Raw genomic sequence first — 15,039 nt, 5'->3', positions numbered from 1 at the left:
AATTTTCTGTTGTATTTATAAATGTGTATGCACCAGTTTTGGGCCCTGAAAGAGTGTTGTTTTTAAACAAAGTTAGAGATACTGTAAGAAGTTGTAAACCTGAAGAGTTTTTATTTCTAGGGGGTGATTTTAATTGTACGGAAGATGATAAAATTGATAGAAATCACAAAGAACCACACATGCCTTCACAGTGTGTTTTAAAACAAATTCTGAAAGAATGTGAACTGTATGACATATGGAGGGTGTTGAATAAAACACAGAGACAGTACACATGGACACAAGTGAGGGAACGTTATGTGACAATGGCTAGACTAGACAGGTGGTATTGTTTTAAACATCATCTTAATATTATTAAACAATGTGCAATTTCTCCTGTAGGCTTTTCAGATCATGGTTTAGTCAGTTGTAATGTTTTTATCACTAATGTAAAGCCAAAAAGTGCTTATTGGCATTTTAATACGGTTCTTTTACAAGATAATTTTTTTCTTGAGGTGTTTGGTCATTTTTGGCAACAGTTTAGGAATAAGAGGTCATTATTTGATTCTTTGCAACAATGGTGGGATATTGCAAAAATAGAGATACAGCAACTGTGCCGTATGTATACTTTCAATGCTTCGAGAGACATTTCCCGATCTCTAAAGGATCTAGAGAAAGAGATAGTTGAAATGCAAAATTTAATTGAATCTGTTAGAGACAGAGAATGTGTCAAAGTTTTAAAAGATAAAAAGAAGATTTTAGATGATTTGTTGGGGGTTAAAGCACAGGGTGCTCTGGTACGCTCGCGTTTTCAGAGTGTAGTACAAATGGATGGCCCAACCAGTTTCTTTTTTGGACTTGAAAAGAAAAATGGCCAAAATAGAAGCATGCATTGCTTGTTATCTGAATCAGGCACAGAAATTATAGAGGCTAAGGAAATTAGAAAACGAGCGGTAGGTTTTTACTCAGAGTTATATAGCAGTGGTCACGTGGAGGAAAAGGATATAGCCAGTATGTTTTATGTGAGTCTGCCTAAAGTTTCGGATGAAGCAAACACTGAGCTGGAAAAACCTTTTACGAAAGGTGAGCTGTATAATGCCCTAAAGAGTATGGAGTGCGGGAAAGCTCCGGGGATCGACGGAATTCCTGTTGAGTTTTATAAGGCACTCTGGGCAGTTTTGGGTGATGATCTTCTGGAGGTCATTAATGACAGCGTGGCCAGAGGGTCACTGCCAACAAGCTGCCGGAGAGCAGTGATCACCCTGTTACCGAAAAAAGGAGACCTCACAAATATAAAAAACTGGTGACCAGTGTCACTCTTATGCTCTGATGTAAAAATCCTATCTAAAGCCTTAGCAATTAGGTTGAAGGAGGTGATTGGTGGGGTCATCCATATAGACCAGACATACTGTGTTCCTAATAGATCGATCTTTGACAACATTCATTTAATTAGAGATATTTTGGACGTCTCTAGATCATTGGGTTTAGATTTTGGCCTTATTTCCTTAGACCAGGAAAAGGCTTTTGACCGGGTTGAGCATAAGTACCTCTGGAGGACTCTGAGTGAGTTTGGTTTCAGTCAGGGTTTTATCAAAATGATCGGAGTGTTGTATGCAAACATTGAGAGTATACTCAAAATTAATGGAGGGTTGAGTGCTCCTTTTAAAATTACAAGAGGTATCAGACAAGGGTGTGCACTGTCTGGCATGTTATATGCTTTAGCCATTGAACCGTTGCTGGTAAGAATTAGGGCAAACATTGATGGGTGGAGTATACCGCAATCTGAATGTAAAATTAAGTTATCAGCTTATGCTGACGATATTGTGGTTATGATTAAAAATCAAGAAGAAGTAAACACTTTACAGGTAATTATAGAAGAGTTTGGTAAATTGTCTTCTGCTAAGGTAAACTGGTTTAAGAGTGAAGCCATAGTTGGCGGAAAATGGGAAGGTAGAGGTTTTCCTAAACTACCTGGTGGACTTGAGTGGAAGAAAGGTGGTTTTAAATATTTGGGTGTTTATCTTGGAGACGACTCAATGATGCAAAAAAACTGGGAAGGGGTTTTGGAAAAAACAAAAGGACGTCTAGAAAAATGGAGATGGTTGTGGTCAAAAATGTATTTTAGAGGACGAGTGACAATTATTAATAATCTGGTGGTTTCAATGTTCTGGCATCGGTTGGCATGTATTGAGCCGCCAAGTGGACTTCTTGCAAAACTGCAGGCTGTAATTGTGGACTTTTTCTGGACTAAGCTTCACTGGATTCCCCAGAGTGTACTCTATCTTCCTAGAGAAGAAGGGGGACAAGGACTGATACACTTGGTCAGCAGAGGAGCAACTTTTCGCTTACAGTTCATTCAAAGACTTTTAACAGGTCCAGAGGATCTAGTTTGGAGAAATGTTGCTGGATCTATATTAAAACAAGCTGGAGGTCTGGGATTGGACTTTACTTTGTTTTTATTGGATTCTAACAAGATTCAACTGAATGGACTGACACCTTTTTATAAGGGGGTTTTTAGAGTGTGGAGTTTTTTTAAAAAGAGAAGAGGAGTTTCTGAGACATCTTTATTTTGGTTATTAGAAGAACCGACTGTGTTTGGAGCCAGGTTGGATGTATCTAATGAAATTGCATGTGGTTTTGAAAATGTATTGATTGTTTCAAAAAAGGTTAAATTGTGTGATCTGATTGCAGCTGGGGGTCCTGGTTTAAATAACTCACATGGGGTAGTAGCTGGTCTAAAATTAAAGTCAGAAAGATTGGCAAGTAAATTGCTGGAGGTTTTAAAACAGAGACTTACGATGGAAGAAAAGTTTCTACTTGCAAGTTACGGGGAAGGGAAGGTTTCTCCAAATAATAAAGATCCTTTTCCTGAAGTTTTCTTTTCTCCTGATCTTAAAGGAGCAAATGGGTTAATGTTAGAGGACTTGGAAGATGTAAGTATTCACAAGGCTGACCGTAAGAAACTGTATCAAAATTGTGTTAAAGTATTAAATAAGAAAGTTTTAAATGGAAGAGTAGACACTGTTTGGAGAGACAAGCTTTGCTTGGATCATAGTATAAAGCCTGTGTGGAGAGTGAAAACCTCCTTTGGAAAAAAGAGTTGGGGATCTTCAATGGAGGATTTTACAGTTGCTGTCAATTTTACAGTTTTATAGTATATAGATTATAGTATATAGATTTTACAGTTGCTGTCAATGCTTTTATAAGTGTTATTAATCCTAATGTGTCAAATGGGTGTCCTTTTTGTAAAAAAAGGGAGACCATCTTTCATTGTTTCATGGAGTGTTCAAGGTTGGGTTATTTTTTTGATTTTCTTAAATTGTTGTTTAATAAGTTAAATGAGGTTTTTACTGTTCAGAGTTTTATTTTTGGTTTTCGGTATGTTGCAAAAAATAGAATAAAATGTCAACTTTTAAACTTCATCATAGGTGAAGCAAAAATGGCAATATACCTGAGTAGAAAGAATAAAATTGAAGGATCAGAAGGTTGTGAAGCTGTTTCTATTTTAAAAAACAGGATAAAATCAAGAGTATGGATTGATTTCAAATTTTATAAAATGATGAAGGACTTGACGTTTTTTTCAAATCAGTGGTGTTATAATGATGCAGTTTGTCTTGTTGTAGATGAATTTTTATTTTTTTCTTGTGTGTTACAATAAGTATTAATACATGTGATGTGTGTTGTGGTGACATTTATATTGGAATTGTTTTTAATGTCTAAAGAATTGTAAAATTCACACAGTTTCTCTCTCTCTCTCTCTCTCTCTCTCACACACACACACACACACACATACACATACACACTCTCTCTCTTTCAATCACTCTCACACTCTCTCACTTTTTCTCTCATAAGTCATTACCTCTTTTACAAGGTATTGCACTTGCAAAAAATAAGATTTGAGAGGGTCTTGTCTGCAAGCCGAGCACGATGTGGCCTCATGATGATCCCACCATGACTGAAGACCCTTTCAACTGGGGCACTGGAAGCCGGCACTGACAAAGCTCTCATTGCAACAGGAAAAAGTGCAGGGAGGATACCCCTGTTTGCATCCCAGAAGGACAGACAAGCCTGTCCACAACAAAGACCAAAATAGTTATTTAGTTGTGTCTCTGGGTTGGTGGTTGTGTCCTGCTTGCGGCGTTTTCTGTACTCTGAGAATAAGCCAGTGCTCTCTTCCTCCTGGTTTTCACTTTCAACCTCTTGGAATCCAGGACTCTGGGATGTTGCGTCAGGTCCCACCTCACGTAGAATCAGATCTAATAAAAACAAAGACAAAAAAGTTAATTTATTTTAAAGGGCAAGTGTAAAAGCCCATGATTGTTAGAAAGTGAACTTCCTCATTAATTATTTCACAGCTCAGTTTGATATGCTTGCAAAATCAGCTCTAAAAATGTATTACCGGTATATTATTTATACAACTGTTGTGAATTTAATTTCCATAATTTGATAATGGTGACATGCCTAACTGTATATAATGCATTAAAACAAATCACCTTTCACCATGTCAACAATGTCATTCTTTATGTCATCAGTGACAAGCACATCATGCTGAAGCCACACAGTAAATTTGAAATCCGGAAATTAACACCAATAGAGTTAATTTCAACACTTTAAAAGTGTATATATGGGAACCACCCACAAAGTGTTAGTTCAACACTTTCAAAAGTGTTGCCTCTCGCAACACCGACACAGTGTTACAATATGAACACTAAGAGAGTAGAATATTAACACCAACGCAGATAACAACAACACTGTTACAGAGCTGGGTGCAGATTTGTAGCAAACACTGGCAGAGTTAAAATTCTACACTTTTCTGGTGTTGATTTATCACTTTAAAAAAATGGAAATCACAATCTTCTCAACCTTATTGGAGTCAAATATTACACCATCCTGGTGTCGAAAGAACACCTATTTACAAATAAAAAACAACACTAAAGGAGTTGCCAGTTTTTCCTTAAACTGCATCACCTACCACCTAAAGAATTAAAATAAAATAAACTGACAATTATTTAATCTGAAAATAATACTTTGAAATAAAAACTTCACACTCCATATTACTCTTTCAAACCTTTTATTTGATTTTTTGTTTTTACAAATAACAGTCCAAAACGATGTAAAATAGACTGTCATTGCCATAGGACATTTGTAAATCAAAAGGTTTGTGGTAAAACAATTCGTCAGGTTTTTTGAGTACAAGACTGTTCTCTTGTGCAACAACACTGAAAGCATGAAGATGTTCAACAAACTCTGATTCCATACATGATGCCAAAAAAAAAAAATTCCATCCTTAATAAAAATTTTAACAATTTTTCCAAAGACAGGTGCATCCTCAACCAAGTCTAAGCATACAACAAGACCAATACGATACTCCGTACCATGACACTTTACCCACGGTGTGACAGTTACTTCACTTGAGAGATCAATGTGGAGCTGCTCAGAAATAAAATCATTGTTTTCAAGGTCGGACAACAATTCTTTTGAAACAGGGCCAGACTCAATACCTTTGATAGGACAGTGCTCCCAGTGATAGGCAATGGCGAGCTGATGTGTTTTTGCAAGTGATTTGGTCAGGTTTTTGAAATTTTTTAGATTTTTCTTAAAAAACCTGTGTTTTGCTTCATACCTCATAGTCCAAACATGAATTAATGGGCCAATTTTCCTGATGCATTCAGGGTAGTGTATCATGAGGTGGTGCTTTGGAATCAGATTCCTAGAAGGATATAACTCCTTGAACAGTCGATGATGCTCCACTATCAGATGCTTCAAAAATATTGTCATTCCTTGAGAGATGCAAGGAGAAAATATAATGTTAACAATATGTAAGAGAAGCAACATCAAATGCCAATGCTTATCCCCCTCTGGGACCACATCTCCAAATATGAGTGGGATGTTCCTAATCAGACACAATGTCTGACTTGCGTTGAGTCCAATGCCGTTTCCTGCTTGGTTAAGGTTGACCCTGGTTGGACGGTTATTTTTGTCCAAATAACCATAGTTGAAGGCATACAATCTTTGCGGAATGGAATCGCCAGGAATTAGATTACAACTCATGTATTCAAAAAGCAGTTTCACTTCATACTGTGCAACTCCCTCCAGGATATCATGCATAATATCCAGCACAAAGTTCTCTGATACATTGAAGTAAGTCAAGGTATTGAGTACAGAATTTCTTTTAATACCATAACAGGAGTTTTCATTAGGGTTGTCAGCAAGATACTGGTAATGTTCCTCATTTAGGTTTCTGTTGCGCAATATCACCCGCGGATCATCCTCACTAAATACTTCCTGTGCTAACACCTTGTCAGTGAGGCACAGTCTGCAGTAATGTTTTGCAGAAAAAGATTCAACGTAACCAAGAATACCATTTAGACCTAGGTTATCGCCAGTAAATTGCGCAATAGTACCAAAGATGGGCTCCTCAGAAAATGACACCTTCATTCCCTCATGCTCAAGTATTTTCACATCATCAACCAATGGGCCAAGTATTTTGTCTATGCCATACTTTTTTCCATCTTCAGAATGAAACAAAGAAATTAGATGTATGTTCATTAACGACGAATTTATGTGTGCTGGCAGGTTACGAAGCACAAAATATAAACAGCCAAGTTTATGAATCCCATGTTTAGATCCTAATGGGTTTGCAGTTTCGAAATCGTCGTAGTAAATTTGGATCTGAAGTGCATTGCAATGGATGGAGTACAAAGCATGGTTTTTGTAATACTGTCCGTCACAAAAATCTCGATACATGTCACTTTGCCGTTTCTCTTGAAAAAGATTACACACTTCTTTATTCCTGAAAATGAATTCAAGAGTCTTCAGAAGAGGGATATATATGAAAGTGTCATTAACTGGAATCTGTTCATACATTCCAGAGATCTTGTTCTTTCCTGTATCGTATCTGACACCTAAGACTATTTCAGTAGGTTCAACAACCCCCCATTTCTCAATGAAATATTTTCTCCATTTTGTATCGGTATTAAAATCGGTGAATGGATTATGAAAATTATTAAAAACATCTTCAACTGAACTTCTACTTGTGCTTTCAACAGGCACAACGTTTAAAATTTTTTCTCTTAGACTTGTATGGAAATCAGTAACAAAATCCTCCATGCTTTCAACAACTGACATAATAACACTGTTTGCAACACCACTACCCTGCAATTTAGCTATTATAGAGGCACACATTTCCCTAGAACAATCCCTTGAAACAGAAGAACATTCATGCAAAATTGCATCATTACCTGAACTTTGTTCTGTGTCAGACACAACAAGTGATGCTGCTTCATCGGGATTTGGAGCTTGTTGATTTTGTTGTGATACATTCTCACTGCTTGATGCTACACTGCTACAATGAAATCTAATTAAATGTTTTCTAAACCCAGCATAACTTTTAAATTGCAAGGAACAACCATCCTGAGCACAAACCAGCTCAAATTTCTTGCCAGGATACAAACCATGTACAAGTTTAAGGTGCCGAATTAGTTTTACAGTTGTAGCAAGCAGCGTTTTACAGATGTAGCATCTAAACATCATTCAGTAACTTAGCTCTGAGCTCCTTCACCCTTGGGCTCTCACTTGTAGTGCCAACATCAATTCTGTAGACTGTAGTCTGGAGAAAAGTGTACATATTTTTGAGTGGAAGATCATAAGTGATACTGAAAACAAAATGGACCTTGAAGAGTTCATCAATTGCTGCAAGTGAAGAGGATTCTTGACAGGGGATGAGCTTTTTATCAACCACAATGAAGAACTGACTGATGGCTTCCTTGCTGCTCCCTGTGGCAAGAATGTAGGGTTGACGATTCTCTTCTGCCTCAAGATGTTCCTGTATACTCCGGCATGCCTGAATGAAGAAAACAAAGAAACAAAAACAAAAATTTGATTAATAGTAATACAAACAAGTACAGCTTTATTAGTAAGCATAAATTTGAATATTTTTAGCTTAACATTGTAAAGAACAGGAGACACTCCAGAAGAAAACAGTACACAGCACCAACTGGATGTTAAAGGACTTGTGAACATCTCTGGTTTAAATGATTTACATTTAGATAACTTACTACATTAACCCCCATTTTACAGTTCATCATATTAGATGGAAAAATGTTAGTTCACTCAAAAATGAAAATTCTCTCAGTAAATACTCACACTCATGTTGTTCCAACCCCGTACGACTTACGTTCATCCTCAGAACACATTTTTTATTAAATCTGAGAGATGGATTACTCATCCATAGGTTTCTAAAGCGGGATCGCACACAGCACGAGAAGCGCAGCGCTGCGCCATGTCTTAAAAATTCGGACATTACATTCTCTACGAGTGTACTTACACCAGCGGCGCCATTCGCCGTCTGTCCACGGCACCCAGCTACGGCTCAGGACCTTGTTCAAAACCCTGTCGCACCACTTACATATTTTTCTATTAAATGTGCATGTATTTGTGTCAAATCGTTGTTTATGTACATGGATTCACCCTGTGCTGTTTTCACTCGGGTTAGCTAAATGCTAGAACAATAAATACTATTGTATTTTGTGACATAGTTGCTTAGACAACGGATAACATTACAACAAAATAACACAGACACTTTTACCAGATTAACGTTCAAACATCATCTATTATTCAATCAACATTTAATAAATTAAGTTAAAACTCACACATCGTGCAACTCTTCTACCAGGAGTTGATTCAAAGTTGAGCTTGCGCGAATGTGCGATTAGAATGTGCGGCGCTGCGCTTCTCGTCCGGTGTGCGACCCCCTTTAGGGACTGAAACTAGCTGGCCCAGAAAAGTTATTGAAGTCATCGTTAAAATAGTCCAAGTGACTACAGTGGTTTAATCTCAAGTTTATCAAGCGACAAGAATACTTTTTGTGCGCAAAAAAACAAACAAAAATAACAATTTTAATCCACTGTTAATTTTCTTCTGCCTGGGCCTAAATGAGTTCATGTAGTGTACCAGAGCAGCATTTCTGTGATGTACGTCACACTCATCAACACATGACCAGCACATAACCAACGTCAGCCAATAGTGAGCCTACGTGGTGACATTGAACACAGAGGCGCTACTCTGTTGCACTACATGAACTCACTCAGAAGAAAAATTAATAGTGGATTAAAATCGTTATTTCATTTGGGTGCACAAAAAGTATTCTCGTCGGTTGATAAACTTGAGATTGAACCACTGTAGTCACTTGGATTAACAATGTCTTTAATAACATTTCTAGTTTTAATCCCTTAGAAGCCTATGGAGGAGTGATCCAGCTCTCAGATTGAATCTAAAATATCTTAATATGTGTTCTGAAGATGAACGCAAGTTGTACGGGGTTGAACAACATGAGGGAGAGTAATACTGACAGAACTTTCATTTTTGGGTGAACTATCCCTTTAAGCAGACCAAATCTAAGTATAACGCTAATAGCCCTTGTATTTTGTCACCAATTACCTACTTTTTGAAATACCAACACGTGGTCAACAGCCTGAGAAATACTGATTCTGTTGGCTTTCTTTCTTCCTGAAGCCTGGGGTGACAAGAGATGCAGTAGAAGAAGGAAGGATGATATGTCACTGTCCCATTCTGAAAAACACAAATGTCAACACTACAATAGTTAAGCTAAGCAGATTTTAACTCCAAAGGCATTGCAAGTTTGTTCTGTAAAACTCTACCTGGGGAATCCAGTTCCTCCCTTTTCTCTCTGGAAGATGACAGTAATCTTTTCAGCAGTGGAGTGGAAGTCAAGGTTTCTGCTAGCCTGATAACCTTTGCTTTGAAAACAGTTGGCCACCGTTCAAAAAGTCGGGAAGCAGTTTCTGACCCAAAGAGGAGCGTGAAGTCCTGATGAATCTGAAGCAGTTTGCAGAAAACATGTAAAGAAATTAGCATTAAAATTTTTTTTTTTCAACTAAGCAGTCTATTTGACAATTCTCTGAAACTAGCATTTTATTTTGGTTAGAAAAACAAAGACAAAATCCATACCAATCCTTTAGTATCCAGGAATCGAGGAAAAACTGAGAGAATTGTGGTGGATCTCTCTGGATCATGGATAAGGCGCTGTCTGTATTCAAACGTGGCCCTCATCTTCTGCATGATGACCTCACGGTCACTTGTATGATTCATCAAGGAGATAGCCTCTACACTTTGGTCATTATCTAGCTGATCTTCATGGTGGCACAGCTGTCTGTCAAGCAAAGGGCCTCCCTTTTCTTCTGTTTTTGGATCATCCTTATTTGCAGAAGGTTTTGTCCCCCTTTGTACAGTCTTGAGGCGCCATGACAAGAATCCAGTGTTTTTTTGGCCATCATAAAAATGTTCCTGATGAAAAGACACAAATTAAAACTCAATTGTAACTAGGGCTGTCACTTTTGTGAAAAAATCCTGTTTGATTTTTCAGACATAGGTGTTAATTGAATCAATTGTAAAAATCGATTTTCCATGTCTAAACTTTAGATGTTTCAATTTTCAACGGAACTGGAGCTGGACGCGCTCCACAAGAAGGCCTTTAAAATCGATTCCCTATTTTCGTTTTCGAAACTTGTGTTGGTTCGTCCGATCGATTATGCAATCGATTTTCAAACATCAAGTGACAGCCCTAATTGTAACCCTCCATGAAAATGACAACTTCTTAAAGACATTTCTTAATGATCACAAAAATATTTATGTTCTAATCTCACATAATGACTTACATATCCAGTTCTCCCTTGGGGATCTCTGAGTGAGGGAAACAAGGTGATAATTCCCAAACCATACTTCTGTTTGGTAAGTCGATGTGGGACTCTCCTGAAAAATGGAAACACTCAATGTTACTTTACATTGTTGAAAATTGTTTAAAAATATATAATTAAACCACTCTTACTTTCAGAATAATTACTTATTACTTACTATATTAAATGTGTACCACCCAACTAAAATACTTCACAATTGATATATACTATCATAATCACATAAATTAAATAACCCAAGACTATACAATTTTGATAATTACCCTTCTGTCTCAATCATGTGTGCAACCAAGATGTTCACCATCTGTTTTCTCATGTCATCGCTAATTGTCCCTGTATCTTCAAACTCCTTAAGCACATTTGCTCCACCTGGTCTTGTCTGTAGAATTTCTTTTATAAACTATAAAAAGAGCAACATTAATCAATTATGTAAGGACATAACATACATACAGCCAGTTGTTATAAAACAGCTGTGTAATAAGCAAAATAATGTACATCCAGCCAGTTGTTATCGCAGAATAAACTCCGACAGGCTGATAAGGACTTGAAGCGGAGGGTTCTTGCATTAGCCTGAAGGGGTTTATTCTGCGATAACAGAATAAACTGCTGGATGTACATTATTCTGCTTATTACACGTTTCTTGCCACATAAGTTAATAATTAGACATGAAATATTGATCAGATATATTGATTTGAGGGTAGCACTTTATTTGAAGGGGTGTGCATAAGACTGACATGACACTGTCACAAACATGACATAACACCTGTCATGAACATGAAGGAGTCTTTATGAATGTTTATGACTATTGTCATTAAGTGTCATTAAAAAAAATGTCTTTGTTATGACAACTTGACATTAACCAAGACAAAAATGTCTTTATGACAACTTTACCAATTAACCAAGAAATTATAACCTGACACAAATATGTCATAACAGGTCTAATTATCAAACTTAAAGAAGTTATTTAGCTTTGTGTTAACATTACATTACGCTGTCATATGTTATGGTTGGTTTTAACTTTGGTTGTCATGACACCATTATAACTGTGACATGAATATTTTACTTGTCCTCAAGTAAATTGGAACACATTGTACTAGTCATAAAGATGTCATTAAGGATTATTACACTGTCAAATGCTTTAACAACAGTGTCATTAACATTTCCCCTTACCTCAAGTGAAGTGGAACACGTTTGACTAGTTATGATTTCTTGGTTAATGTCAAGTTGTCATAATCAAGACATTTCTATCTTTGTTAATGTCAAGTTGTCATAATCAAGACATTTCTATCTTTGTTAATGTCAAGTTGTCATAATCAAGACATTTCTATCTTTGTTAATGTCAAGTTGTCATAATCAAGACATTTTTGTCTTTGTTAAAGTCAAGTTGTCATAACAAAGACATTTTGAACAATGTCAACTTTGCATTAAAAGTGTCATAATTTACCGAATGACACTTAATGACAACAGTCATAAACATTCATAAAGACTCCTTCATGTTCATGACAGGTGTTATGTCATGTTTATGACAGTGTCATGACAGTCTTATGCACACCCCTTCAAATAAAGTGTTACCTTCCAAGTGAAACTAAATTCTAAATAGGGCGGTGTTTTACTTTAGATTTCCTGGCCTCCATCTCTCAATTACTATGGAAAAATTAAATAAAAATCTGACTATTTATTTGCACAGATTAACTGTTCAACACAATGTCCGCTAAAAAGTAAATAGGGTCAATTGACCAGAATAAAATGTTCCACAGGTCCATGTAATAATAGAGTGGAAAATGCAGGAATATTTAAATGCCCCAGACTTATGCTCCTAATCTGGAAAATTACTAGGCTATGTATAAAATACAACAACAACAAAAAGAAAAGAACAATTTTTTTGCATGTGAAGCTCAAGGTTATGATAAGTAAATCCCCAAATGTCTGTGTAAGGCTACTGGGACTCACATCTCTAGCCTGTAAGCTTTGAGAATCCTCATCACCATCCATCCTGAATCGTTTTGGACTAAGCCATTCACTGTCCTCACTGCTTTTTGAAGTTAGAGACAGTGTATCTGTATCCAAGCTGACTGAAAATTGAGGTGTGGAAGGTCCTGTTAATGTTCAAACTAGGGTTAATAGACATATTAGGAATACATTTCGACCCACACACCATCAAAACTAGATACAACAATTAAAATACTGAACATATTATACACTAAAAGCATTCATTCAGACATCATTCAATACTGTAGCTCCTGTCATAACTCACCAATGTCATTCAATTCATGTATGACAAAAACCAACCCACTGGTGGTCATTAAATCAGGAAACACATCTTTATCCACCTCTGTGCCAGTGTCATCTGTAACTGTAACTGCAAGGTCTTCCTGTATTGAAAACTTCTCTTTCACTGCACAACAAAATGTTTATTATTTTGATGCAACTTCACAATTTGGCACATACGGAGATATATATATATATATATATATATATATATATATATATATATATATTACATAATTATTAATAAAAAGTTTATTACTTACCTTCTGCTATAAATGTATCAAAGCACGCCTCTGGGATTTTTATGAACTTCTTCTGATTTCGAAATTGTGCTTTGACTATCATGATTTTACCTCTGAACTCCTGGTTGGGAGAAGAAGACACACATCTTAATTGGTTGCTATAACTAACATTTGATTCAATTCAAAACCAAATTTCTGTATGTATATATATTTTTTTATTCAAAATGCCATTTTATCCATGTAACGTTAAATGCGAATTTGTAAATGCGAAACCGACGTCATATTACCAGATCAATTTATTGATGTACTATTGTTCACGTCGATTTTGCTCAATTAAACACAAGTTAAATGTAAAAATAAACACATTTAAAATCGATTTGTTCAGATGGAGCCGATTTATTTAGCGCACCACCATTAAAAGCTTCAATCGCAGTCTTCTATAACATAAGGCAGGACTGCAAAAAGGCAAACTAGCTAGCGGTGGTTAAAATGGTTAAAACGCAATTTTCCAGGCATATCTCACATTAGTTAAAATTTCTGTCGACAGTTTTATTTTTTACCTTTGTCAATAATGTCGACTAACGTTAAATGTTTAGCTAAGCCTTAGGGAGATGAGTACGTTGGAGATATGTGCCACTGCCTTAATTATATCACATTTCTACTTACTTTTCTACTTAACTAATGTTATATTTAACGAAGAGTGTTCCACACAAACGGTTAGCAGCTAAACCAAACACTAACACATATTTTCGTTCCTTAAAACGCAAATGCGTGCTTAACTTCACAAGTACAACATTTTAACGTTAACTGCGTTCCCTGTTTGGCAGAAATTATATGACATGCAGCTCAATCATTTCACAACATTAAAAACTTGAACCTGCCACAATTCAGAACCACGATTATCACAGGAGCACGGTCAACGAAATAACCTTCAAATTAAAATCATAACCATTTGTTTGTCCAGTGACGTTCCTGTTAGGCAAGTTAACTGGTAGAACACTGTAAAAATTCAACACGCAACAGTTCACCTCGTAAAATGGCCGACAATGTGCTTCGCGCCCGCATGCTTTGTCGAGTGTGCTCGGAAAGAAAATGCACGCAGCTCAATCATTTCACAACATTAAAAACTTGATGTTAACCTACCACAATTCAGAACCATGATTATCACAGGAGCACGGTCAACGAAATAACCTTGAAATTAAAAGCATAACCATTTGTTTGTCCAGTGACGTTCCTGTTAGGCAAGTTAACTGGTAGAACACTATAAAAATTCAACACGCAACAGTTCACCTCGTAAAATGGCCGACAATGTGCTTCGCGCCCGCATGCTTTGTCGAGTGTGCTCGGAAAGAAAATGCACGCAGCTCAATCATTTCACAACATTAAAAACTTGATGTTAACCTACCACAATTCAGAACCATGATTATCACAGGAGCACGGTCAACGAAATAACCTTGAAATTAAAAGCATAACCATTTGTTTTAGTCCAGTGACGTTCCTGTTAGGCAAGTTAACTGGTAGAACACTATAAAAATTCAACACGCAACAGTTCACCTCGTAAAATGGCCGACAATGTGCTTCGCGCCCGAATGCTTTGTCGAGTGTGCTCGGATAGAAAATGCACGCAGCTCAATCATTTCACAACATTAAAAACTTGACGTTAACCTACCACAATTCAGAACCATGATTATCACAGGAGCACGGTCAACGAAATAACCTTCAAATTAAAATCATAACCATTTGTTTTAGTCCAGTGATGTTCCTGTCAGGCAAGTTAACCGGTACACTAAAAATTCAACACGCAACAGTTCACCTCGTAAAATGGCCTACAATGTGCTTCG

General features: G+C 36.7%; 1 protein-coding gene across 1 annotated transcript; it reads right to left on the bottom strand.

Annotated features, from left to right (window-relative positions):
- Positions 1-6,463: 6,463 nt before the first annotated feature.
- On the bottom strand, positions 6,464-14,254 carry LOC120487716 (uncharacterized). Its single transcript, XM_039684040.2, has 9 exons — positions 13,220-14,254; positions 12,943-13,083; positions 12,639-12,784; positions 10,952-11,088; positions 10,653-10,746; positions 9,946-10,281; positions 9,636-9,813; positions 9,419-9,546; positions 6,464-7,819 (listed from the first exon to the last, which is right to left on the bottom strand). The coding sequence occupies exons 1-9, from the start codon at positions 13,299-13,301 to the stop codon at positions 7,499-7,501; spliced, it is 1,563 nt and encodes a 520-aa protein (XP_039539974.2). The 5' UTR covers positions 13,302-14,254; the 3' UTR covers positions 6,464-7,498.
- Between the last annotated feature and the right edge of the window lie 785 nt (positions 14,255-15,039).

The sequence above is a fragment of the Pimephales promelas genome, chromosome 8, assembly GCF_988280905.1.
Source record: "Pimephales promelas chromosome 8, fPimPro1.hap1.1, whole genome shotgun sequence".
NCBI classification, from domain to species: Eukaryota; Metazoa; Chordata; class Actinopteri; order Cypriniformes; family Leuciscidae; genus Pimephales; species Pimephales promelas.
The sequence above is the reverse complement of the archived record's forward strand: the minus strand, read 5'-3'. Positions and strand labels throughout refer to the sequence as shown.

What these genes read in the sequence shown, in the direction of transcription:
- LOC120487716 (XM_039684040.2), bottom strand. Translation starts at nt 13,301, where the DNA reads ATGATAGTCAAAGCACAATTTCGAAATCAGAAGAAGTTCATAAAAATC. An exon ending in ACATGAATTGAATGACATTG is followed by an intron (nt 12,785 to 12,942) that starts GTGAGTTATGAC and finishes GAACATTAACAG; the next exon opens with GACCTTCCACACCTCAATTT. An exon ending in GGAGGAACTGGATTCCCCAG is followed by an intron (nt 9,547 to 9,635) that starts GTAGAGTTTTAC and finishes TGTGTTTTTCAG; the next exon opens with AATGGGACAGTGACATATCA.